Source organism: Acanthopagrus latus, chromosome 22 (genome assembly GCF_904848185.1).
Source record: "Acanthopagrus latus isolate v.2019 chromosome 22, fAcaLat1.1, whole genome shotgun sequence".
Lineage (NCBI taxonomy): Eukaryota > Metazoa > Chordata > Actinopteri > Spariformes > Sparidae > Acanthopagrus > Acanthopagrus latus.
This window is the reverse complement of record NC_051060.1, coordinates 3,079,685-3,104,720: the sequence shown is the minus strand read 5'-3', so window position 1 is coordinate 3,104,720 and position 25,036 is coordinate 3,079,685. Positions and strand designations below refer to the sequence as shown.

Genomic DNA, 25,036 nt, shown 5'->3' with positions numbered 1-25,036 from the left:
AGGCACATGAACTGAACTCGAACCCCCTCTTGCTTCTCTCAAATCACGGGTGTGGAAACATTTTGTGTTACCGGTGAGTTTATTAACTTTCGCATCATGAACAAGGAAACCACAGTTTGTAAGCTATGCTATGTCTATGTAGCATACACATCCGCAGGCAACACAACAAATATGGAAGGACACCTGCGCAGGTATGATAAAGAAATAGACAGAGCTGAGAAAAGAACATCATTAACACAGCCGACTCCACATTTAGAGCTAAATTTCCACAATATTCTACTCCCGCTAAAGCAATAACTTCAAAACGGATTGTTGGACTTTAAGAGCAACACAGAGCTACTTGACCATCACAACACACTACACTAAATGTACACTTTTCACATGTGCACACTTAATTTACAAAAAAGGGTCACTAGATGGCAGGTAACCTCTAAGTATTCCGTTTTTATGTTTACAACTATTTTCCAGTTGACTGGTAAAACAAGATTTTTGTTACATTTATATTAGTAATACATTATCCAAATTTGACAAGTCCTTAGTCCATTGCAAACAAGTGATATAGGTTATGTCACTCATCATGGAGACCATCATTTGTAATTAGAATTAAAAAACAAATTAGTTATCATGGCATAAGACCAATGATCTTAGACTAGTCTCAAAATGGCAATACATCTGTGCTTCAAAAAAAGAGAGATTTTTTAAAATCAAATAGAATTAAGGATTTGGAGAATTGTGACAACGCTAGTAGTTCACCATATCAGGCAAATCATAGCAAACACTTGGAACATGATGACATTAAAAAGGTGACTGAATGAACACCACACAAAAAGTAAAGCTGGACCTTCCAGTCTAAAAGGTTTGTTTTTGGCACAGACAACACATCATTATCTTACTTAATATAAACCAAATAATATGGTAAGATTTCTCTACCCACTTCCTTGGACAGCCTCCGACTGAGCTGACAGGCATTTCGGCTTCTGTCTGCGCCAGCATGCCATTTGTGGGAAAAGTCTATAATTATGTTGAAAGAGTGGTCATGGTGTGAGGCTGTTTCTCTGAGGGGCTGCACTGGCATCAACAGAGATTACACCATAAATGCCCTCAAGTATTTTGCACATGCATACCTCAAAATGAAAAGCCAAGTCTAACTGGTGGAAACTTCATTTCTGGTGTGCATGTGAAAATACCTGCGTGAAGTTTGTCTAGAGGGAGGCACTAAATAAAAAGTCATGACTTATAGCAGCAATAATCTTAATCTTCTTATTTTTTACACCATTCACCATTCGTCTAGTCCCTGTGTCTTCATCGGTGGGTCTAAGGGGTCCTCAGCATTAGGGCAAGTGGAATACCAAATTATTATTTGATATTTTGAATGTTTAAATATTATATGATCTTTATTATTATTATTATTATTATTATTATTATTATTATTATTGTTATTGTTACTATTTACAAAATGTATCATGTGTGTGAAAGTTCAAACTAATATGAATCCAGTGTGTTTTTAGCAAAACTTTATCTGTAAAAAAAAAAAAAAAAAAATGTTTGATGACCAGACATTGCTACTATGATTCTTAATGCAATCACTGCAATCACTAGGTAACCCCACATTAACACCTAGTCAACAAACTAGTTGGCTTACTCAGGCAGGTCAGTCAAATACTGACTTTTTGTCATCTCCCATAAAACTCCCGGGCAGGAATATGATGTGTTAGGAACATGACAGAGTGGTGCGAGTGTTTGATTACCTGAGATGAGATATTTGTATTATTAAAACATGTTGGCTTGATTGCTGCACATTATTAGGCCTAGTTTATTCAATATTTATCTTTTACAATATATGTAGTAGTAACGGGTTCCCTGCTCCTCATCTCATCTCTATCATCAGCAGTCCTTGGCTTGAGAAACATTAAGACGCGGATTTAGTCTGTAAGATGTTAATCATTTTCAAAAACCCAAGAACTTTTCATTTACCATCATAGATGACAAAGAAAAGCAACACATCATCACATTTGAGAAGCAGGAACTAGAACATGTTTGACAGTTTTTGTTTGAAAAATGACTTTAGTGATTAATGGATTATTAAATTAGCTGGCTGCTAACTTTCTTTCAATTGACTAATAGATTAATTGTTGCAGCCCTTGGGTCTAAACTGTAAAAAAAAAGTAGCATAAATGTACAGTATTTAGAAAATTCTATGTCAGTTTGTCCGTTTTATTATATTCCATTCCATTTTATCATGTGCACCATTTGTAATTGACTGTTTGGCTTCATGTAAAACCAGGATTCTAGCTGCCAACGCTCTGTCCTCCCACCAGTCTCTATTAAGATCAACAGGGGGATGTTGACAATGCAGGGCAGCACAGTGCAGCATCTCCATGTCTCCCTGTCTCTGCAGCTAGCCTCGCTGCCTCCCTGTGACCAAGAAAGACACACATTGTTTGTATGAGTCATCCGAGCTACTGTATCAGGCAATAAAAAAGAGTACTCATCAGTGGAAGGACGTCATCTGTAGAGAAGGCAGTGACAAGTCCTTGAACAGAGTGATTAATTCCTTTCAGTTTGGGTTGCTGTCCAGCTAAGTGACTTTCAACCAGTCCGTTCTACTTCCAGACACCATGTTTCATCTTATCAATCCATCAGTTGAGCTTGGAGTAAATTAAATTCACAGCTGGGAATGATCTTTAGTCTTCCGTCTTCATTTCTCTTGCCAGTTATTACATTTTATTTATTGTTGATGTAATCTTCCACTGTCACATTCACTTAAGAGCTATGATCTAAATGGGTCTTTACACAATCTGCTGTCTTTTATGTTCATTGAGCAGTCATTCTGTTTCTTTGCGATTTCTTACTCAAGTCAGCCAGTTTCATCTTAACCACCCTGATGTTTTTTTCTCCTGTTATCCACAGATAATAGATAATGGGCTGTGTGCAATGCAAGGATAAGGAAGCAACCAAACTCACTGACAACCAAGACACCAGCATCTCCCAGGGAGCCGGCTACCGCTATGGGGCTGACCCCACACCTCAGCATTACCCTAGCTTCGGGGCCACCGCCATCCCCAATTACAACAACTTCCATGCCCCTGTCGGACAGGGGTTGACCGTCTTTGGGGGGGTCACAACTTCCTCTCATACCGGAACTCTTAGGACTCGTGGTGGGACAGGTAAGGGACACGTGATGTTAGTTAGGAACAGTCATGATCAGAAGTGTGAAAACCAGTGACAGCTTCAATGTTGAGCTTGTTTGCACTTTCTAGTCAAATATGAAATATCAAAATGCTCCCTAAAATGTGTTAACGGCCAACTGACAATTAGTCTCTGTTTTTGGAGCAAAAACAATAAACTGTAAATGTAAGATATGGCCAGAATTAGATTCAGACATTCAAAAAATGAACATCAGAATGGAAAATGAACTAGTAGTAGTAACTAATAGTGTTCATGTTCTGTCAAAGACATCTATGTACTGTGTTGCAAAGATGTCTGTTGAAGTTAGCATACTAACCAGCTAGCCACAGCAAGTCCCCTCGCTCTCTCTTACTCTCTCTCTTACTCTCTCTCTCTGTTGCTTAATGCCTCTGTTGTCCCCAGCTGACTTGTATTTTCGTCCCTGGATATAATCATAGTCCAGTTTAGAACTGCAGTAAATCACCTCTTTACTGTATTCCTGTCCTCAAACTTATATCTGGTTGTCTGGCTGTCAGGCTGTGTTCAGTCCCAGTCTGGTGTCCCACCGTGTTCATTCTCAGGCCAAACACACCTGAGCTGAGCCTCATTTCCTGTGGTGACTCCCCACATGATCCAGGGGCACTGTCCTTATAAACTCTGGGTCCACTGGTTCCATAACCATGAGCTAATTAGCTTTTGAAAAATATTTACAGCTAGTAGCTGCAGCTAAGGATAGCTCACAAAGAGCTGCAGTTGTTCACTTTTGTTATGTTGCTTCAATATTTTTGGAGCTACCTTAAAATTTGGGCCATATTTTACAAATGGCACCTTTGGCAGGTATGTTATGATATATTCATAATTGTTATAAGGAAGAAAACACATTTTTTGCAAGGATATTGAAGTCCCCCACTATTTGTCTTAGCTGGCTGGAGGGGTGTCCCTGTCTTTGTTTGATTGACATCAGTTGGCAGACTACCAGAGTGTCAATAAATGTGTATGTAAATATGTTGTTTTTTTCATGGAAGAATAGTCTCTATTTCCAGTCACTCCGTCCAGGAAAGTTGCTTTCACAATAATCAACAGAAAAGCATTTTCATACCACTCTCACTAATGTAGCCAATTAATGGAAAATATTTGTCACTGGCACTGACAAGGTAAATTTTAAGGAGAAACTGCACTTAATGTATGACATCATGAATATCTTTCCTTTCCTTTTTTTTATTTTCTCATGCACACCAATCATAATGATTTCTCTCATCATATTCAATGTGCTCAGTCAGGCAAAATTCCCCTGAGAGGGGCAGACGAGGGGCAGTGGTGCAAGGCACACTGCTAAAACTGTAGCTGTAGCACCAACTGTAGGGATTGGTGAAGGAAATGATAACTCTCAAAGGTATATCTTGGATGAATGTGTCTTTGTTGTTTGTTAGAAGGGGAAAGTATCTGCAACACATAGTAAGGTGTGAAGGTTGTTTCTTTTCACTTTATTCCCACGCAATCGCAGCATTCTATGTAACCAGTGGAAGCTCACACCCACCCACACACACATCCACCTCCAAATGCAAATAAACCCATTCTTCAGGATTCTTAGTGCAGTGAAAGTCTTCCTATGGTATCCCAAAATCCTTAGCTCACAGAAACCACTACAGCTCCACTGCCGACCTCAGCCTGGCTTGGTCAAGAACGTCCGGCTGGCATTAGCGCAGTCGTTCAGGTGGGGAATATTCCTACTCAGGATATCCTTTATGCTTCACTGCGCCCAGGCTGCTCTGTGTAGGAGCCCAGCATTTTCCACTCAATTTAGCGGGAGTTGTTGCCCTCAAAGTGTGGATTATTTTCTGCACTGTATGATCCAAATCCACACAGTGGCAAAGGAACAGAGAGGAGTCTAGCTATTGAATTTTCTGCTGGTGGGGAAATTTGTGTTTGCCTAATAGTCACAATCACTCCACACAGTTGCACTACAGAGAAGCTGAAACTATAAGAGGCATCAGACATTTTATTAATTCGCAGTTGATGTCACCAAGTGGAATTTTCTAGCAGTGTCTTGATAACAGTCTGCTCTCCCTTTTTCTGTGTTAGTTATCACATATATAGCAGCAGTTTTTTCTATCTACAATTCAATTGGCATGAGCCTCACATAGCCTCTTCATGTCAGCACTGTTCCCTGGAAAGCTTCAGCCAGGTGAGAGTGTCTGAAGTGAAATTAACGTTGATAAATGCGATCAATAGAGTGTACTTTGAAGAGGTGCCCATTCTAGTTCCATTTGTCAAACTCTCAGGGGCACAAAACAGCTTAACAGCTGCAGTCGCCTCAGGCCTTAGCAAAACACTTTTGCTGCTTTGTGCTGCTCATGACGCTCTGTTATGACATCAGGCAAATTAAACAAACCTAAGTTACTGAGATAGACAGAGATCCAAGTCTCTAATAGAATGAGTTATTACTTTGTTTTGGCTGATTTTAGAAGCACAGCAACATTGTTAAAATGAAGTGTAATGATCCAAGAAGTGCAAGCAGTCAGACAGTGAGACAGGTTGGATAAAAAACCCACATATGAGTCCAGCTAATTCTGAAGCTACACAAACAAGGTGAACAATAAAGATCATACTTGAAGTATCTCTGCAGAAATAGTTTGCCTTTGGCAGTGAGGGTTTATTTGAATTTAGGGTGTGCACGCTGTCCTGTTTTGTCACTTGTTTTCCTTTTTATGCCTCCACGCTGGTGATTGCCCTGCCCAGAGGGGTTATAGTTTAAGGGATTTTCCACCCACACATATATTCATCCCTCAGTCTCATTCTTGTGAGCGCAGTATCTCAAGATCGCCCCGAGGGAATTTCTTAGATTTTGACACAAATGTTCACTTGGAATGATTAGAATTAGTTTAGGATGAAATGATACAGTTATGACTTTTTTTTTTTTTTTTTTTGGTAAAAAAAAAGGTCAAAGCTCAATTTCAGTGTGAGATATTATTCTGCAATACATGTTCTGGCTATTATTAAACACAGCAACAGCAACTTGATAGGGTTGGCATACAAGTCCACTAATAAATACCATCCATACCTTACTGATGATTTAGCCAGTATATATGGAACATCTCTTCTACTAACCAATGAAGTCTTAGTGTTTAGTGGATTTAAATGAATTACATAACCAAAGTGCTGTTGTCTCACACTTTGGTAAATTTTTACAATTTTCCACAACAGATCTATTGCTGTGTGAGTTTGAAACTTGCTCTCACTAGAAAGCCCAAACCCATTAGGGAGGTTGTAGATACCGGCTACATGGAAATTGTGAAGAAACCTGAAATATAGAAATAAAAAGCACTGAAAAATACTTTCCAGTGTGTTTTTTTTTTTTTTTCTTGAAATGTTTCCTTGTGGGTTAAAGTGTGGGACATTTCTCTTTTATTTTATGAGTGAAGGATCTACCTCATGAAGCTCATCGAGAGAATGCCAAGAGTGTGCAAAGCAGTAATCAAAGAAAAAGATGGCTACTTTGAAGAATATAAAATATAAACAGATTCTGGTTTTTGTTTACTTCATAATTCCATATGTGTTCCTTTATAGTTTTGGTGTCTTCAAGATTAATCTACAATGTAGAAAATGATAACGATAAAGAAAAACCACTGAATGAGACGGTGTGTCCAAACTTCTAGCTGGTAGTGTAGCAGCCGTTGACCACTTTATGTCATAAGAATAACACCCAAAATGGCAGTTTGACGTTTGAGTTGTTTTTTTTTCAACCTCCCTAGAAAATTTAAGTTAATAATAATGCTTCAATCTATGCACACATCCCTCACTGAGCTTAGATTCTTTTACCAAGTTTGCCAAAAGCAAGCACTAAGCACAAGTGTGAGGGTGAGTGGAACTGATATATATAGTGAAATGAGAATTAATTATTTTTTGTTGCTATGATGAGGTGACTTCACGTATGGAGCCAATTCTACCCCAGGAAAGCTGTAGTGACAAAGAAACACTAAGAACAAAGAGTGGTGTGGCTCCTCTTGTGAAACAGAGCAGTACTTGGTTTGTGTGTGAGGATGAGCGAGCGAGAGAGAGAGAGAGAGAGCAGTTGCGCTTGGAGCGGACAGATGTTGGTGATCAGAGCAGAGGGAATGTAATGGGAATGAAAATTACTTAGTGGTGAATCTTGAAGAAAAGTCAGTGGATTTTTGTACTTAATGGCGTGCCAATCCATCATGCTGATGTTGAATCATTACACAGGTTAATTGAACAATTTGACATGCTGATAATACCAGATTAAAACATTCAGGAGTTCACCAAAGTTGTTATGATTTATCCTTTGGGGAACAAGGATGTTTGTGCAAAATATAATTGCTTTGCATCCAACATTTGTCAAGATATATCACTCTTAGACAAACTGAAAAAACAATATCCAGTGTTTTCCACAGGCTGAGCATATACTCGTAGTGGAGATGAATGCCACAGCGTTTGACAGTGTCGTGTGTGAGATGAATAAACTTGCAAAACATGCTTATGAGTTACCATGTTTTGGCCTATAGTTTGCTGACCTTGTACAGTTCCTGATGTTTATCATACCACCGTGGCAGGGGGAAGAATAAGGTCGGCAGTCCTTGGCTCTGAGCTCTTAACCCTAACCCTATGTATGAGAAACACTGATATTGCTATATATTAATAAAGATGATGATGATAATGGCAAGGAAGTTCCCATTAAATTCAACATGACCTTCAGACTGGTCCTTATTTTTACCAGTGTGCTGCAACTACTATTGCATCAGTCAACAATGATTCTGAGCTTTATTTTCTCTGGCTAATCTGTGGGGTGGTGACACTGTGTTTTCATCCCTCCTGCAGGAGTCACCCTCTTTGTGGCACTTTATGACTACGAGGCACGGACAGAAGATGACCTCAGCTTCAGGAAAGGAGAAAGGTTCCAGATTATCAACAGCACGTAAGTCACTACGGTTGCTTATCACACCTCCTGTGCTTGGGAAAAAATGTGAGTTTCCAATTTTATCCCTGACGGTGATGCTGCGAGGGTAGCAGACTGGGCATTGGATTTCAGCTGAGGTAAAAGTGGTAGCCTGCACATGGGAAAGGAAAAAAAAAAGTGTTCAGGTTTCATAATTTGATGTGAACCAGACTTATTTTGGCCTCCAGTTTGGGGAAATCTAAAAATGTAAATGTTGTGTGCGTGATGCTCCCTGACACCAGTAAGAGAATAGGACAGCATCAGCATGTCCCAGCTCTTCTACCATCCTGGCTTCAGCTACAGATGGGTTTCGTTTTCCTTCTGTCTACAGGAGGCAATCTCTCAGTGTGCTGCAGTGATCCGCTCTGTCCGTCGAGGTCGAGTGGTGCAGAGGCATTTGAGGAGGCGAGGAGAATGCTTGGGTCGACCCTAGTTTCCTTTACATTTCAGAATGCTTAGGCTGCTGGTTGCATGTACTGTACAGCACTGCAGGGGGAGGGCAGTTTGACTGTAACTCCATTGTTTCACTGAGTTAATTAACTGTTTCACTGCTGAATAAGGGTCCGGTACAATCATGTTTTTTTGGGGGGGGGTGGTGAGAGATATGTGCTTTATTGATGCTTCCTGTGCTTTTACACAAATGTGCAGTACCTTAAACATTAATGCCTATGCCATAAGCCGGCTCCTGATGAATAATGAAAATTGTCTACCATACAACGGCAGCCTTATCACCTCAGCAAGGTCAGTCTTCCTCCTCACCACACCCAGTAAGCATCCTGTGCAAGCCGCCGTCTTCCACATTCCACGACACGCCCCAGCCCCTGCTTGGCCTTAGCCAGAGCAGGAAGACACTGTCGTTAGAGCGTTTTCTCCCTCCTCTTCCTCCCCTCTTTGTCCTCCTCCTCCTCCACAGCAGCAGCAGCAGCAGCAGGGGCCAGACAGGGCTGTATCTTCACCCCTTCAGTCTCTCCTCCCTCTGTCCTCTCCATCTGCCCATGCCTCAACCAGCCTCCAATATGGACTGGGCTTTTTCCAGCAGGCCACACTGACCCCTGCTGGATGAAGGCAGTTGAAGCCTAAGATCTTTGCTGCTCTAGCCTGTCTGAGCTGAGCTGGCAGGAAGTATCTGACAGACTCCTGAGCAGATGAGGCTTGCGAAGTAGCACCACCAGCAATCCTAACTCCACTGCCACAGCTGACAGAATGCACGGTCGACCCTTCTTATTTTGTGATGGCGTCCTCTAGGAAACATCCATCCCTGAAATGTTACGAGGCACTGCATTCAGTTCAGGCTTTTTATAACCTACCACAAGTCTGTTTATTGTGAAGCTCCATCAGACATAATCAGGAAATGGGCCCGTTTTTACAGAATGCTACAAGTCTACACTGTTAGTAAACTGAATTACTCATCGTCTGCAGCGGATCCAGAACAATGCTAGACCCACTGTGGTGTTGTGAATGGCAGCCGGTACTGTATGAATCCTCTCACTCAACACAGTCCTGCATTTCATTATTCTCTCATCAGCAGTCACCATGGGGAGAGAGGATTAGAATCCATTTGGAGACATGAGGGACGGTCTTTGTTTACTCTTGTTGTTGCTGTCTTTTTTTACGGCAGAACAGAGTTGGTTTTTGGGGGGGGTTTGTTTCTGGACACAGAGGCAGTAGAACTGACTGGGGCCCACCCCACCACATCTGTTTATGTCTCTCCGGCTCTACACAAACACACATACCGACAAATCTTGCACTGCACAAGCACATCCTCTCGCCCGTGCATACTTTTCTCTCTCAGAAGACCGATTGTTGAGACAGAGGTTGTGTCTGTAGGAGAGTGGTAAATATAATCGCAAATTTTGATTGGACCACCACAGGGAACTACACCCTCAGCTTGTCTACTGCCTTATTCACCTCTGCCTCAGTAAAGAATTTGATGTCATACTGTATTGCTGCTGTGTGGACTGTGTCCTCTATAGATTGTATTGCAGAGATGTCAACTTAACATGCTAATTCAGTTCAGGCTTTTTATAAGCCTGAGCTCCTAATCCCACTTTCTGCCTCACGATGTGTATGCTCATCGTTTCAGCTGGGAGAAAAGCAAGTGTTTAACAATCTGTCTTAGCTTTCAGTGTGATAAACTTGCATAATAAACTCACATAATATCAATCGAAGACATACCCTTTCATGTATTTCCTTTACCAACGCAGAAAAATAACAACGATACACCTTCTGAATTAAAGTTTTGTTCTTTAAGAAAACTAAGATGACAACAGTCTCTGTCTGTTCGTCTTTCCACAATCACCTCTGCTCTGGTCACACTTAATCTTTGATTTACAGAGTAACATGTGAAAATAATCTGGTTCTACATGCCTCTCCTGTCCCCACCAGCATTGTGTTCTTGGCTATGGAGTCATAATCCTGATCAGAGCTGCTGTAAATCTCCTATGTACTGTATCCTTGTCTTCAGTCTGACTTCCATCAGTCTGGCTCTGTTGCAGGCTGTTAAATTCAGTTGAGCTTGAACCAGACAAACTATGGGGCCATTGAGCCAGTGGTCTGTAACAGCTCATCACGATAACAAAAAGGAGTAAATAGTGCACTTGTGGAGGACGGTTGTCATTGGAAGATGATACAAATGTGGTGCTCTTGTGATTATATCCAGCAGCAGGACAGTAAGTGTGTTTGCACTGACTGATTTCATGTCCAGTTCAATTTTAATTTGCACATTAAGAAATCGGGGTAGACCAAAAGCAAACTGGCTGAATCCACAGCTGGATGAAATTCAAAGATAAACCTAATAAATCAATAGTGACACAACAAATTGAACTACTTTCATAGAATAAGAATCTGATAAGAGCTATTCATTTCTGCAGAAGTTTTTCCAGAGGCTCGGAGAATCACTGCCAATGAGTATTGAAGCTGTTCTAACCTTGCTGAGACACATGATGCTGGATTTGACTTGTCCACTGTGACTGTGCTGGAAATATCTCTAGGTAGTATCATATCCTTTTGAATTCAGAGGAGGAACTGACAGAGGCAAAATAAACACTAAATACATCAGGCGGAACGTTTTTCACAATTGATTTTTCCTCAGACATTGCCATTTTAGTGGTCAATGTCTATATGGGAGAGGACTTCCACAATCTATATGAATAAAGTGGAGGATTATAAAGGATATATTATATACATATATTTTAATGAGGAGAATGTTTGTTTTTTCATTTCTAGACATCTAGTAGACACCCTTTCAAAACTTGAATTCATGTGTCACTAACGTCACACAACAGCAATTCAGTGCAGTGAAACGACAGCGAAGACAGAACGAAGCCTCTATTAAGCTTCAAAGAATAGATACCTATATGCTTGTGCTTTTAAAACTCGTGTGAAGATATGGTTAGCTTAGCTTAGCAAGCTACAAACACCAAAAGCAGTCTTTATAGAAGGGTAAAAAGCTAGTTAAACAAGGATTACAAAGACATTGATGGTTCGCCAGTACTAACAACACCCAACAGAAGTCTGCCAAACACAAGAACATGCACTTAGTTGTGGAAATTCTCCTCTGTGAGGGAGAGAGTTGCTAATTCTTGGATAAGATGTCAGACCGTGATGAATCGGATCTCTTTAATACATGCTGCATGGAGAGAAGATTGAGGGTGTTCTCTGCAGTCATCCAAATGTTTCTGAATCTAATACAACAGAGTGGGCTCACATACTTTTATAGCAGTTGTTAATTACTCCTTCCCAAAACAATGAACCCAAGATGTTTGAGTTGATCCTGCTGACCCCAGGACAGTGAACCTCTAATGATTTATTAGGACAGTAAATGTCATCATATCTACCATCCTGTAAACACCTCAGGCAGAGAGAATTGCCCCTCGCATGACTTTCTGACCCCCACACCTTAAAGGGGATCCTCCTTTCCCTCTCTCACATCCTGATATGGTCTTTACAGCACATTAATTACTGAATGGAAAACTATGTCATTTCTCACAACTTTTAGAAAGAGCTACATGTTGGAACTAACATGTTTCTTGTTATTTTATAACACTGCACAAAGCTGTTGTTTGCTTAGAAACTGTTACAAAATGAACCTATGCCTCTACAAACACAACTTGAACTAACATTATCAACAGATGGTGAAGAGACAACAATGTTGACTTTATGTCAAAGACATCTGTGTACTGTGTTGCAGGGATGTCTACTGAAGCTGTCATGCCAACCAGCTCGTTCTGTCCTGTCTCAGATTACCACTTTGTACCTTAAGTGGATTTTGAGCATGTCTGCTTAAATGTAATGAATTGTATTAATGTGCCCTTCTGTTTTGATGTCTTTTCCCTCTCTCCCAATCCTCCCTCTGTTTTTCAGTGAAGGGGACTGGTGGGATGCTCGTTCGCTTACCACCGGTGGCAGCGGCTACATTCCCAGTAATTACGTGGCTCCAGTGGACTCAATCCAGGCTGAGGAGTAAGTATTATGTGTGTGTGTGTGTGTGTGTGTGTGCACCCCACAGTTTCTACTTACCCTGAAGGGTGGACATTTCAAATGGCCTGATATGACAGAGATGGATTTAGAATTTGAAATGTCAGCCACAGGTGAGAGGTCAAGTTTGTGTCAGGGTGGCTGTGGCTCAGCAGTAGAGCCAGCGTCTTGTTATTTAAGTGTCCTTGGGCAAGATACTGAACCCCAAACTGCTCCTAATGTTCTGGTCAGCACCTTGCATGGCAGCCACCACCATCAATGTATGAATGCATGAATTACTGTAAGTTGCTTTGGAAAAAAGCGTCTACTAAATACCATAAATGTAAATGACATTGAGTGTATGCATTGTGGCATGAACATGTGGCTACCCCTAAACCAATATGTTTCACTCTGACATACAATTAATGAAAAATTATAAGGAAACACAAATGTTTAAATCTTCCTCGTCTTGTGTGTAGTTTTGTTTGTGCGTGCAGCATCATGCTGCTACAGACCTAACATGGGAAGGATTCTGAATAAAGATCCATTCTGATTAATGTGAGGCAGAATCTCATTATGAACCAACAGGAGCATGCTGGGATTTAACACATAGAGGAGGTGTGGGTGCTGCCCTGCTTTACAACACAGAGCTACATCTGAGAATTACACACACTGGTGTCACGCTTTTTACTTTTTACTGACCCTGCTGGGAATCAAAAGTAAAAAGAAGTTGTTTTAAAGACTGTGAGTTATCAATCACTTATGCACAGGTCTGACAGCAAGGCATGCACTTGTCACAGTCCATTTGACAAACTGGCTGCTTGGTCAGAGTCAAACTGCTAACATCCATACCAATAAACTAAATTCACTACAATGGTTGCTGGTGAGTGGGACTGTGCAGGATTTTCTGCCAGTGTGTTCTTCTTAGAATGACCTTCAGAATCACTCTGACCAACAGTGGAAGTACAGTCAAATTATACATGATTCGAACAAAATCAGGAAGCAAGAGCAAGCAAATTGGGACTTGCTCCAGTGATTCAGGGTCCTTTAAATCTGCTGTTTAAGTTAACCTGTCTCCTTCTGTAACTGCAGCTGGTACTTTGGTAAACTGGGCCGTAAGGATGCAGAGAGGCAGCTGCTGTCTACTGGCAACCCTCGAGGAACCTATCTCATCCGAGAGAGTGAAACCACTAAGGGTAAATCCACAGACACACTCACACTGTCAGTCTGTGTGACTCTAATTGCAAAGGTGTGTTCAAATAGAAAGCAAGCATTTCATACGAAGTCAGGGCAAAGACTCAGATTAACGTACATCTGCATCTATTCCAGCTGGGTGGGGCAAGTGACACAGCTGATGTTAACTGATGTGAAATTAGCACCTTTGAGTATTAGTATGAGTAAAAAATACTCAACCTGTAGCAAAAAATGTGCATGCGTGGCATATAGGTGGATGGCTGTGCAGAGTGGGAGGGGTGTAGATGTTTCTCAGCTGAGAGCCAGACCTTCTGGGGTGATAAAGACCCACACTCACATCAGATTCTGCTCTGATCCAGAGCTCTTTGCTGATCTCCGCTCTGAGATACTGCTTTTTGCTTCTACTCTATAAGCTAGATTAAAAATGTTGATTTATCATCACTCCTGTCTATCAGCCTGACTGCAACAGCCTGATAGTGTACAATTAAGTAGAACCTGATATTTCCTGCATGAACTCCAGCAGTGTGAGCTACTGAACTGTTTATGTGGCAGCAAGTTGTAATATGTCAACTCAAAGTCAGTGCTGAATGCCTAGTCCAATTTCTACGGTTTTATTATTAAAAGATGTAATTTCTGATTAAGATATTATTAATTTTATTGAGGCAAGTTCTTGATTTTCAGAGGCTTAACTCAGCTCAACTATGTTTTCCCCAGGGGCCTTCTCCTTGTCCATACGAGACTGGGATGATGTGAAAGGTGACCATGTCAAGCACTATAAGATACGTAAGCTGGACAGCGGTGGCTACTACATCACCACCAGAGCTCAGTTTGAAACACTGCAGCAGCTGGTTCAGCACTACTCGGGTACAACTACTCTTTTTAATGAAATTTATACTACTTCTGTATTTAGATGTAAATTACATGAGGTTTTTAGCAAATGTTTTGGTTTATTTTAGAGCCTCTCACTCACTGTACCACAACTACCACTTGTTTTTGAAGACTAATGCTTTGTTGTTGTTGATGTTTATTGCAGAATTTGATTATATTTCAGATTGTAACCTGTACATTTCTCTTTCAGGAAGATTTTAGGAAGTATTCCGGTTAAGTTGACAACACATTGTGGTTAAATTTAAGATTTTTTCAGTTAATTTTGGAATATATTCTGGTTAATATTTGAACGTATCCCTGGTAATGTATGGAAGTATTGCAGTTAGTGTCATATTGTCATCAAATTTAGGCTATATCCTCATGGTTCTGAGTGAATATTCTGGTATTTAAGACATGTTCTGGACAGAAGCAGAGGAATACGCTGGAAAATACAGCCACTAAAGACAGCTGCATTTGGAAAATGTACACATCAGCAGCTTTGAACATCTGAGTTACCTCAAAATTAGGTGACAAGCAAGTTAAATGTTTGCAAATTAGAATTGTTTATGGTTCTTGTTGTTACCCCAGCTGGAAATTCACCACCACAATTAAAGTCAGATCATGTGGGAGAGCACAGGCCACTATAAATATGGTCTGCTAGCACGTTTTTAGAAACAAGTCTAAAAAGGTTAGACATACCATAAAGAAATGGAAAACTACTATGAAGTCAAATTAGTCACAGGCACGTTTAATGGATTTAGATTCACATTCATTCTAAATACAGATCTGTTGAGCAGCACAAGAAACGTGACCCTTTCATGAAGTTTCTTCTCCTTTGTTTCTATAACCCCGTGTCCAGGAGTGATGATTATGTACATCTGTGATCTTATTCTTACATTTGTTCTGTTTTATCTCTCATATTCTGTTTCCTCCACCGAGAAAAGGGTATTTTTCCTGTCATGCTCTAAATAGCACATTGACATATTGGTGTTTAAGCCCTTAAATCAACACTATGGATTTTCTGTATGTATTTGTGTCATGGCACACTAACTGTTACTCTACATTTTATCACTTGGATGATGCATTGAGCTGACAATAAGACTCAAATAACCTTGACTTTTTCCGAGGCTGGTGCTTTTATTGCTTTCCGCTTTGCCCCATTTTTCATGTCTAAAGAGTTAAAGAGCATATCCTGATGCATCGTATAATGTAGCTATTCCTTAGATGGAAGGGCAAGGATGAGAATGGAACAAGACACAGCACCTTGAGAATCTGCTATGCTAGGCTGCAAATCTGAATGTGATAAAGCATTGTTAAAAATCACAAAACACCTCTTGCTATAGCCACTTGGTCTGGTATTGCAAGCAGATACTGGTGGCTAATGTTAGTTACTGTGAGCAAACTTAAGAGCTTGCTATCTTTATGAGTCTTTGCTGAATGTGCTTGAAACCCATTTTCTGCAAGTATAACAATTAAGGAATTGAAAAATATCAAGACACTAAGTTAGTCTTACCATTTTATGATTTTGACATCAGTATTTCAAATCTCATGAGATTGTAAGTCAAATTTCAGACCTTAAATGCAAATTAATTGCATAACCACTTGTTTCTGCTCTATTTCATTTCATGAGAAGGTAGGATCACTATGTTACATAAATGCTATCTTAAAGTACAAAATTTGAAAGACAAAACTTACGTCATAAACATGTCATTTTTTGTAGTCAAAACAGTAGTGTTAAGCTCAGAAACTGCTAAATCACACAAAATACCAATTTTGAACTGGTTAAATCCTGTCACTACTTGTGGCCACTGTTCAGCAAGATTTAGATACTGAAATATTAAATGTATTGTGATCATAGCCCCTTTTAAATGATGATTATGGCAGAAGCTTTTTTGCAAGATGATGAGACAATCTTGGCAATAACTGGTGGAGTCAATGTGTTGCATCCAGCTCATTCATCCATTGTTCTCAGGTTGTTGTTTTTGTTGGTGGCACCACAGTCAGAAATGAGCACTGTTCAGGTAATTGATGAATTAATTGCATAACTAAGCAAGCTGAATTTATTGCTCTGACTGCAGAAACATAAAAATTGAGTACTGGTTTAATCTTCAAGGTTTCATCTGTGAGTCATGAATTGAACTGAACTTAAATCTGATCAAGCCACGACTTTTTAGAAAACACTGCCTGTTTTGATGCTTGTTGCAAGGATACAGTCCGCATATTGACAGGTTTTATAATGGTCAGTAGAGTGAACGTAGTCCTGTATTGATATGTGAGTGGAGCATCTGAGGCAGCAGATGGGCTTTGATGGCCAAGTCTCAGGTTGAATCCTCCTATCTCTTTTTTACTGCCCTGTGCAAATAACCTTGGGCCTTATCACTGTTAGTGGTGAGGAAGGAGAGTCTAAAGTACCAATGGAAACTCTGCCCTAATCCATCTAGTCTGTACAGGCAAACATGAGAGCTTCCTCCAGAATAAAAGCAGGTGTTTGATTTCATGACGCTGATTCCGATCATCAGCTAATAGTCCTACACAGCCAATAGAGAGGATCAAAATGGAAGCAGCTGGAGCAACACACTGTCGCCTAACCAAGCGTGGTTGTTAATGCATCTTATGGTGCGTAAAAACCCTGAACTCCATCTTTATGTTTAACCACAGCTGTAGATGTGCATTTCCCAGCTAAGTGACTGACACCCAAAGCTATCTCTTTCCATTATTTACTGTCATCAGAATAAAGTGAGTCGCAAACGCCATTAACAAAAGTGAGCCATAATAGAGAGCCCATACTTTTCCTATGATCTGTACTTGCTGCTTTGGTACTTCAGCTTTTGCAGCTATTAGAAAAATAATTAAAAGGAACAGTTGAGCCCTAAGTAATGTTTTGCTACCACTTATCCCTAAGACAATACTGCAAAGATACATCTTGCTATATTGGTTTATTTAAGTGTCCCACACCAAACAGTGGCAAGCCTGTAACAAACAAATTAACAACCAGAATCATCAAATGGTCAATATACAATGTTAAGCTCTAAACTGACTACATCACGTTCACATGACTTCAGTGTCACCATCGTTAAACCTCATACTTTACTACGCTATATTCACTACTAAAAAAATCAATCAGTGATCAAACAACAAGTTGGAAAGTAAGGGTTTAAATAGTCATTATGCAAAATGTGGTAGACTAGCCAAAAACCAATCTCGGGTAAAAGTTCTGAAATTACTTTTCATTCACAGTTACTTGAGTAGAGTAAAAAATGGTCATCAAAATAAAAACTTGACTTTTGATGAGTAACTCAAGTAAATGAGTAACTTTAAAAAGTAAAACAGAAAAACATCACTTTTTCCCCCAAGTTTTATTCATTGTGCATCTGACTTGAATTAATTAAACCACAGGGGGTCATCATAAGGTAAAGAAGTAAACAGAGGATGTGGTTTTCAGCTTTCTTGTTTACTCTGCTCTTTGTCATCCTTGTTTCTAGTAGCTGCGTTTCTTTTATCCTTTCCCTCTTGCAGAATGCTCTGCTAATTCTTTGTACATCCCTCTTTTTCCTTGTTCTTATTTATGCATTGCTGTGTGGCCTCTGTAGACCGAGCGGCTGGGCTCTGCTGTCGCTTGGTGGTTCCCTGCCACAAAGGAATGCCTCGTCTCGCTGACCTGTCTGTCAAAACCAAAGATGTGTGGGAAATCCCGCGGGAGTCACTGCAGCTCATCAAGCGGCTTGGGAACGGGCAGTTTGGGGAGGTTTGGATGGGTACGGGTCTAGTCGCCTCCAGAAAAAGAGGCCACATGGAAGGGACCACACTGAGTCAGCAGAGACATCAGATAATCTGGCATGGGAGAGGCATGGATCAAATGAGATGGGAAATTACATTTTAATAATCATCAGGGGTTTTGCAAGGTAAATACTTTTCTGAGCCCTCCTTCCCAACATCATCTTGAAAAAAACATCCAGTGCCTCAGGGGCTCTGCTCTTACAGTCTAAAGATGGCTCCCTTCTGTGTTCCTCACTGCATGTTCCTCTGGTAGTTAACCCTGTGTGCCTTGCCTTCCCTCCCCCTGTAGAGAGTGCGGATGGTTTGTGCTTTAATTTAACGGGCGTGTGTGTGAACTACATCCCTGACACTGTGGGCTTGAGTCATGATGCCTGGGAGATCAGCAGAGAAGAGCTTGAGTTGGAAGTAAAGCTTGGGACAGGATGTTTTGCTGATGTGTTTTACGGTAAGGGAGTTTTCCCCTTGGACCATCCTGGAAATAAATGTGAAGATTTTGATTTATTTCAAATAATTTGTAATTGTGTTTCCTAATAAGAGGTGATTACAAATGCTACCTTATCCCTCTCAAGCATTCCTGCCGCAGCTTCAGTAAATATTGGGGCTCTGCTTGAAACAAAAACTAAAAAGAATGTGATAGTCCCAATCTGGGACTGCTGGATTGCTCTCCTGGTTTGTGAAAGCCATTTCAAATTAAGATGCACCCTAAATCTCATACCCATTTAATTATCCTTTAGCACAACATGATAATTACAGATATACTGGTTGTCCTGATCCATAACCATTTATCATTGTCATTTCAAAGAAGGACTTCCCTCCCTGTTTTTGACTTCAGTTGCCTCTGCTGTAAATCATATCTTCAGGTTAGACGGCAGGATTGTCGAGTCAATGTCATTTGGAATATGTTCCTGCTGTACTGATGGTAGCATGTGTGTGCATATGCCAGGAACATGGAATGGCACCACTAAAGTAGCAGTGAAGACTCTTAAGCCTGGCACCATGTCCCCTGAGTCCTTCCTGGAGGAGGCTCAGATCATGAAGAAACTCCGCCACGACAAGCTGGTGCAGCTTTACGCTGTGGTTTCTGAGGAGCCCATTTACATCGTCACAGAGTACATGGGCAAAGGTAGATGAGCACAAACACATGCTCACACTTCTCATTAACAGGCATTCACACAGGTCTTTGTAAAAGGATTTGGTCCAAATAAGTTCCTGCCAATGTTTTATGCTGTCTCATAAATTCTGTAAAACATGTTCTTCTATTTTAACAAAACTGTATCATCAAATCCATGTACTAAAGATGAGACCCAGTAGCATGTAGCCATGCTACTATGCTCATGACTGACTTTATATTCTGCTCCCAGGTGCAGGTTATTCCTTCACCATAATGGGATATGTAATTTAGCATGCTGGTCCTGCAGTTATTGTCCACATTCACAGATACAGGTTGCTCCATCCTGTATTTACATCAACTGTCATTGTTGTTGATTTAAGTAGACGTTTGTGGGCAAATTACAAAGCTCATGTCTCCAAAACATTCAGCTGTCACATCGCTCTTGTGGTTGGTAATAACTAAATTATAGAGAGTTTGTTACGCTTTAAGGGGGGAAAATAGTTGAGGAGCCAAACACAGACACACTGGAGGCAGGATTGGGGGAAACAAAAAGCAAGCAGGGTGCAGTACAGGTGAGGTAATGAACAGAGAAGCAGAGGGAAAAACACGCAGGAAAAACTCAAAAAGGAAGAAGTGACACAAGAAAATAAATAAATGAATAAATTAGAACACATCAACAAGAAGACAATGAATCACAACACAGTTCATGTAAAGGGCCTCCAGTGTCTCAATGTGAGCGTGGACATGTGTTTTTGTCCACTGTAGGAAGCCTGCTGGACTTCTTGAAGGATGGAGAGGGACGTGGGTTGAAGCTGCCTAACCTGGTGGACATGGCAGCACAGGTACACCTGGATCAACAAACTTCATGTTATACTGTATCTGCTGACAATGGACTATAGAGAAGAAGTGTGACTGTGACACCCCTAATAAACAACCCAACTAGAAGGTTACTGGCTAAAGGATTTCTCATGTATCGCCAAAGACTTTCACACTAATGTCTTTTTACTACAAAAATTAGAGTTTTGCCATTTATTAATAATTATTTCTTGCATTTCTTGCTCGTTTACTTATTAAGTATCTACCATTTTGAACTTCCATACTGCAGTTATTTGCAAGAAGTTGTGCAATGTCAGTTTAGACTCAGAATTCTGACCAGATTTTTTTTTTTTTTTTTTTTTAATACAGTGGCTCTGATCCTTTTGCATAAAAATAAGTGAATGAAAATGGTTATTTCTGTTAAAAAGACAAGACTGTGAGCAGCATAACAGCGAGAACGGCAATTTGTATTGTAGAAGAGTATATAATACCGAATTAGAATGATTCATTTTTAAAAAAAGTTTAATATGAGCTCCAACTTACACTTCTAGGCAATAATTATTCATATTTTGATGCACTGAAAAATACATACACTGTACCACAACTATGTAGGAAAAGCTCTACCCACATTTATCCTCAAGCAGATCATAGTTGCAGTATCCAGCAGAAATAATACAAAGATGATGTTTCAGTGAGATGCAGCTGCTCTCATTGTGCTGTGTTCCAGGTGGCAGCAGGCATGGCCTACATCGAGAGGATGAACTACATCCACAGAGACCTGCGCTCCGCCAACATCCTGGTGGGAGACAGCCTGGTGTGCAAAATCGCTGACTTCGGCCTGGCCAGGCTCATAGAAGACAACGAATACACCGCTCGGCAAGGTGGGTCTTCCCAGTCCTCCCACGCTAACACACGTGATGTGAAATGCACATACCTAGTGCTCCCACATATAAGATTCCCACAAAGTCAACTGATCTTGAATTGTAAAATGTAAGTTCGCCTGCAGATGAGCAGGTTCATTCATGCGCATGTCATCTGCTCTCCTCCAGGTGCAAAGTTCCCTATCAAGTGGACCGCCCCAGAGGCTGCGTTGTACGGGAAGTTCACCATCAAATCGGATGTGTGGTCATTTGGCATTTTACTGACAGAGCTGGTCACCAAGGGTCGGGTGCCGTACCCAGGTGAGAAGAGTGAAGAGTTAAACAGACAGCAGAGGCTCTGTGTGATGTAGCCTTCACCTTGAGCTACTTGGAAGACAATGATAAAGAGCCTGATAAGAAGAAAGCTCTTCTGTATGAAATACAGTGTTGTTACCAAAGCACACACAACTCTCTCTATGACAACCGGCAGTCCCTCCTCCTGTTAATGGGAGTCAAAGGTTCTTTAATGCAACCGTCCATGGACTGATGGTGACATAACCGTTAATTACCACTGCTCGCCTGCGGTAGTTGAATTTGAGACAGAAAAGAGAGCAAAGGGGAGTCACAGTGTACTCAGAGTGCAGCTCCAAGAAAGGGGCAAAACACATGTTTGTCCAGATGGGGCTAGTTGGCTGTATGTGCTTCAGTAAGAAGGTGAGTAAGGTTAATGTGCAGTGAGCTGATAGGGGCAGCATCATGCTAACAGATGTTTAGCAGCTTAGCAGGAACTGCAGTCTGTGGGTCCTTCACACAGATTGGCAGTGGCCAAATAGTACTTTTAATTTAAAGTTTAGTAATTTTCTAAGTTTAATTAGTCTTACAACATTATAAGGGGGACACATTTAGCTTACATAATCCTAGTTCAGTGATCATAGAGTTCTGATTACAATACCAGTATCGGAAGTACTGCTGATTCTTACGAAAATGCAGGTGTCAGTATTGGCAATTCTGTGAAGAAACAGGACCCCTCCCAGTTGGGTCTGTGTAACGTTACACACTGAAAATCAATTCCTCTTCGCTGCTTTAATAGCCAACACAGGAAGTTCAGGCAACATGTTCAGTAGCCAAGAGGTCGCAAGAGTCTTTTCACTTTCATCACCAGAAACCTTCTAAAGCATTTGAAGACGCACAAAGACTTCTCTGCCCAAACTTGGAGACAGTGAGGGAATACATTGCATTTAGTCAAATTGAGTCAAATTGCAGTGTCCAGAGGTGCAAGCCTGATTGAGTCTGTTCCACACAAACTCTGTGCCGTGATTGCGGCCAAAGGTGCATCGACTAAATACTGACTTGGTGGGGGTGAATAAAATATGCAATCACTTCTTTTACATTATATATTTTTTAATTGACTTTTTTTTTTGTAAAGTCAATAAGCAGATGATTCCATTTATAAAATCAATAAAGGGGACATTGTCCAAAGGGGTGTATACTTACTTAAGTACTAATGGAGTAAATGATATAATGAAATAATAATTCGTACCTACCTCAGGGTGTTCAGTGTAGGGCTTTGGCTCCAAACTAAAGAGACAATGAAACTCAGATTTGAGGTGTTAAAGGAACATTTTTAACAGTCCACAAAGTTTTTATTCACATGTTTTAAGCCAAAATCTTAACTGTGGCTGCTAAGCTAAAAGTCTTACAAAGCACCCTGTCTGAAGTGGGTGTACAAGCCTATCAGGGGTGTAAATATCTTGTAGGCTGGATTCACTGTACGAGCTATATGGAGACCCTCTTAGGGTGGCTATTTTTTTACAAGTCCCAAGCTAGTTCAGTTGTTTAGGAGAATGGTGCAACAATGTTTTGCTGTGACGCTCCAGATACATTCTGTGGACTGCAAAACTTCACTTGACTTTCCGTCAACATGGGAGTGGGTCAAAAATGACTGTATTTTTAGTTTTGGTTGAACTGTTTAAGAAAAAAAATTGGCACCATCGGTGTAATGAGATGGCTGTCTGCTTGTTTTGAAGGTCACCAAGGCTGAATCAAAGCAGTTAAAAGCCCTAGGTGTACTGACTCATCTTCACCATGTGTTTTTCAGGCATGAACAACCGCGAGGTGCTTGAGCAGGTGGAGCGTGGCTACAGGATGGCGTGCCCCCAGGACTGCCCCATCTCACTGCACGAGCTGATGCTGCAGTGCTGGAAGAAGGATGCTGAGGAGCGGCCTACCTTCGAGTACCTGCAAGCATTTTTGGAGGACTACTTCACAGCCACTGAGCCTCAGTACCAGCCTGGGGACAACCTCTAAACCACTCTCCTGCACCCTCGGGGTCGACCCAGAGCTGGGGAAAAAACAGTGCTGTTACAAAACTCTGGAGCTCTCCCTGCCATGACTTAATTTTAGGGATGTCTACAGCCTCCTTAGCTCAAACTGAGCTTTTAAGTTCCACCACCAACCCCTGAACCACAAACCTCAGTCTCCGACACGTCCCTAGTGTCTGAACTCTGCAAATGCGAAAAAAAAACATGGGAAGTTGTGCAGGTGGGACGGAGGACAGACAGACTAAACTGAGGTTGTGATAAGAAAATGAATACCCGTATTCAATGTAAATAAGAAAGGCTTGTTTCGGTTGACTTGTTTGCTTCTGTTTGAGATTTTATTTTCTCCTGAAAAAAAAAAAATAATAATAACTGCTAAAGACAAGGGAAGAGAACTATGTCAGCACAGTTAATCTGTAAATGTATTACACTGTAGCTCCACTATTCTTTTCTAGAGATTGAACTGAAAGCCTCATGATATATTTTTTTCTGGTTTTCCAATACATGTAAAAAAGATGCACCCCAAGATTTCTGCTTGATTACTTTTTAGTTGGTAGTATTGCAAAAGCTTCTGGAGATGAGCAGGAGGCAGTCCTCCATCAGCTTCCCTTTCTTTTACTGCACCCCCTAAAGCTTCTCCAGAGCAGTAATTGTTAGGCAACTGCTGTATGGAACAAGGTTCTTTTACAAATGATAATATATCTCACAGCGTGTAAACATCCTTCCATGCTTCTAAAGAATATGTGGGTGGAAATATTTTTGTCTCTCTACCATGAGTGGTTTTTTTAGCCTTCAGAAAGAAATAATGGATACATTTAAGATGAGAGTATGTATGTCTACTTTAAGCAGTCACTCCTCGGCGTAGACATTGGCTGTTTCTTTGTCTCCTGCCCATCCTTCACTTGAGCCTGCAGCTGAACTTGGACCACCTCACCTCCTGAGTTATTTTGCTTTTTGCAGAGTATGTTTTTATTCAACCTTTTTGAGAGTCGGTTGTACTGTATGTTCAGCGGAGGCTCAGAGCCAATTTATGTTACAATTCAGGATAGATAGAGAGATCTGAAGATTGCAGATGGTTTCATGGCCAATGGAAAGTCCTCTTTTTTTCAGTTGTACAGTTAAAGGTTTCAAGTGTCGCTAACTTTCCTCCTTGATATGGTTTCATCTTAATTTTTTAACTTAACTTGGTTTGTTATCTTGGTGTTTTGGCATTCAACTCAGAAAAGAACAATAAATATTTTACACTGTTTCCAACACACTTCCTTTCAATATGACAGTGTTTGTATGCTTCAGCTTTGCTTAAACATTCTGTTGGGTGTGTGCATGCAGTGTTTCTGTGTTTGCAGTAAAATACAGCATTATAAAGTGATTTTGGATTTAGGCCCTGTTCAGACCTGGAATCCCCACCCATCCTGAGTGATCCGATCCCAATTTGGAATGCTTCAAGTACAGGTGTGAATGCTCTGAAGGATGCATTTCAGCTCATACATTTAGACCACATTCAGATGTGTGACAA

At 40.7% G+C, this 25,036-nt stretch overlaps 1 protein-coding gene across 4 annotated transcripts in view; it reads left to right on the top strand.

The window, feature by feature from the left end:
* Nucleotides 1–24,778, top strand: part of fynb (FYN proto-oncogene, Src family tyrosine kinase b) — a 58,315-nt gene extending 33,537 nt beyond the window's left edge. For 2 of the 4 annotated variants that reach the window (XM_037086369.1, XM_037086370.1), the window contains 11 exons: nt 2,911–3,167; nt 8,005–8,101; nt 12,485–12,583; nt 13,670–13,773; nt 14,486–14,635; nt 18,229–18,393; nt 19,359–19,538; nt 20,292–20,368; nt 21,070–21,223; nt 21,392–21,523; nt 23,301–24,778. In XM_037086369.1, coding sequence (XP_036942264.1) covers nt 2,921–3,167; nt 8,005–8,101; nt 12,485–12,583; nt 13,670–13,773; nt 14,486–14,635; nt 18,229–18,393; nt 19,359–19,538; nt 20,292–20,368; nt 21,070–21,223; nt 21,392–21,523; nt 23,301–23,509 — 1,614 coding nt within the window. In that variant the 5' untranslated portion in view covers nt 2,911–2,920 and the 3' untranslated portion in view covers nt 23,510–24,778. Of the gene's footprint in view, nt 1–2,910; nt 3,168–8,004; nt 8,102–12,484; nt 12,584–13,669; nt 13,774–14,485; nt 14,636–18,228; nt 18,394–18,704; nt 18,861–19,358; nt 19,539–20,291; nt 20,369–21,069; nt 21,224–21,391; nt 21,524–23,300 lie in introns of all 4 variants that reach the window. The other 2 variants (XM_037086373.1, XM_037086371.1) reach the window with 2 other exon arrangements.
* The last annotated feature ends 258 nt before the right edge of the window (nt 24,779–25,036 follow it).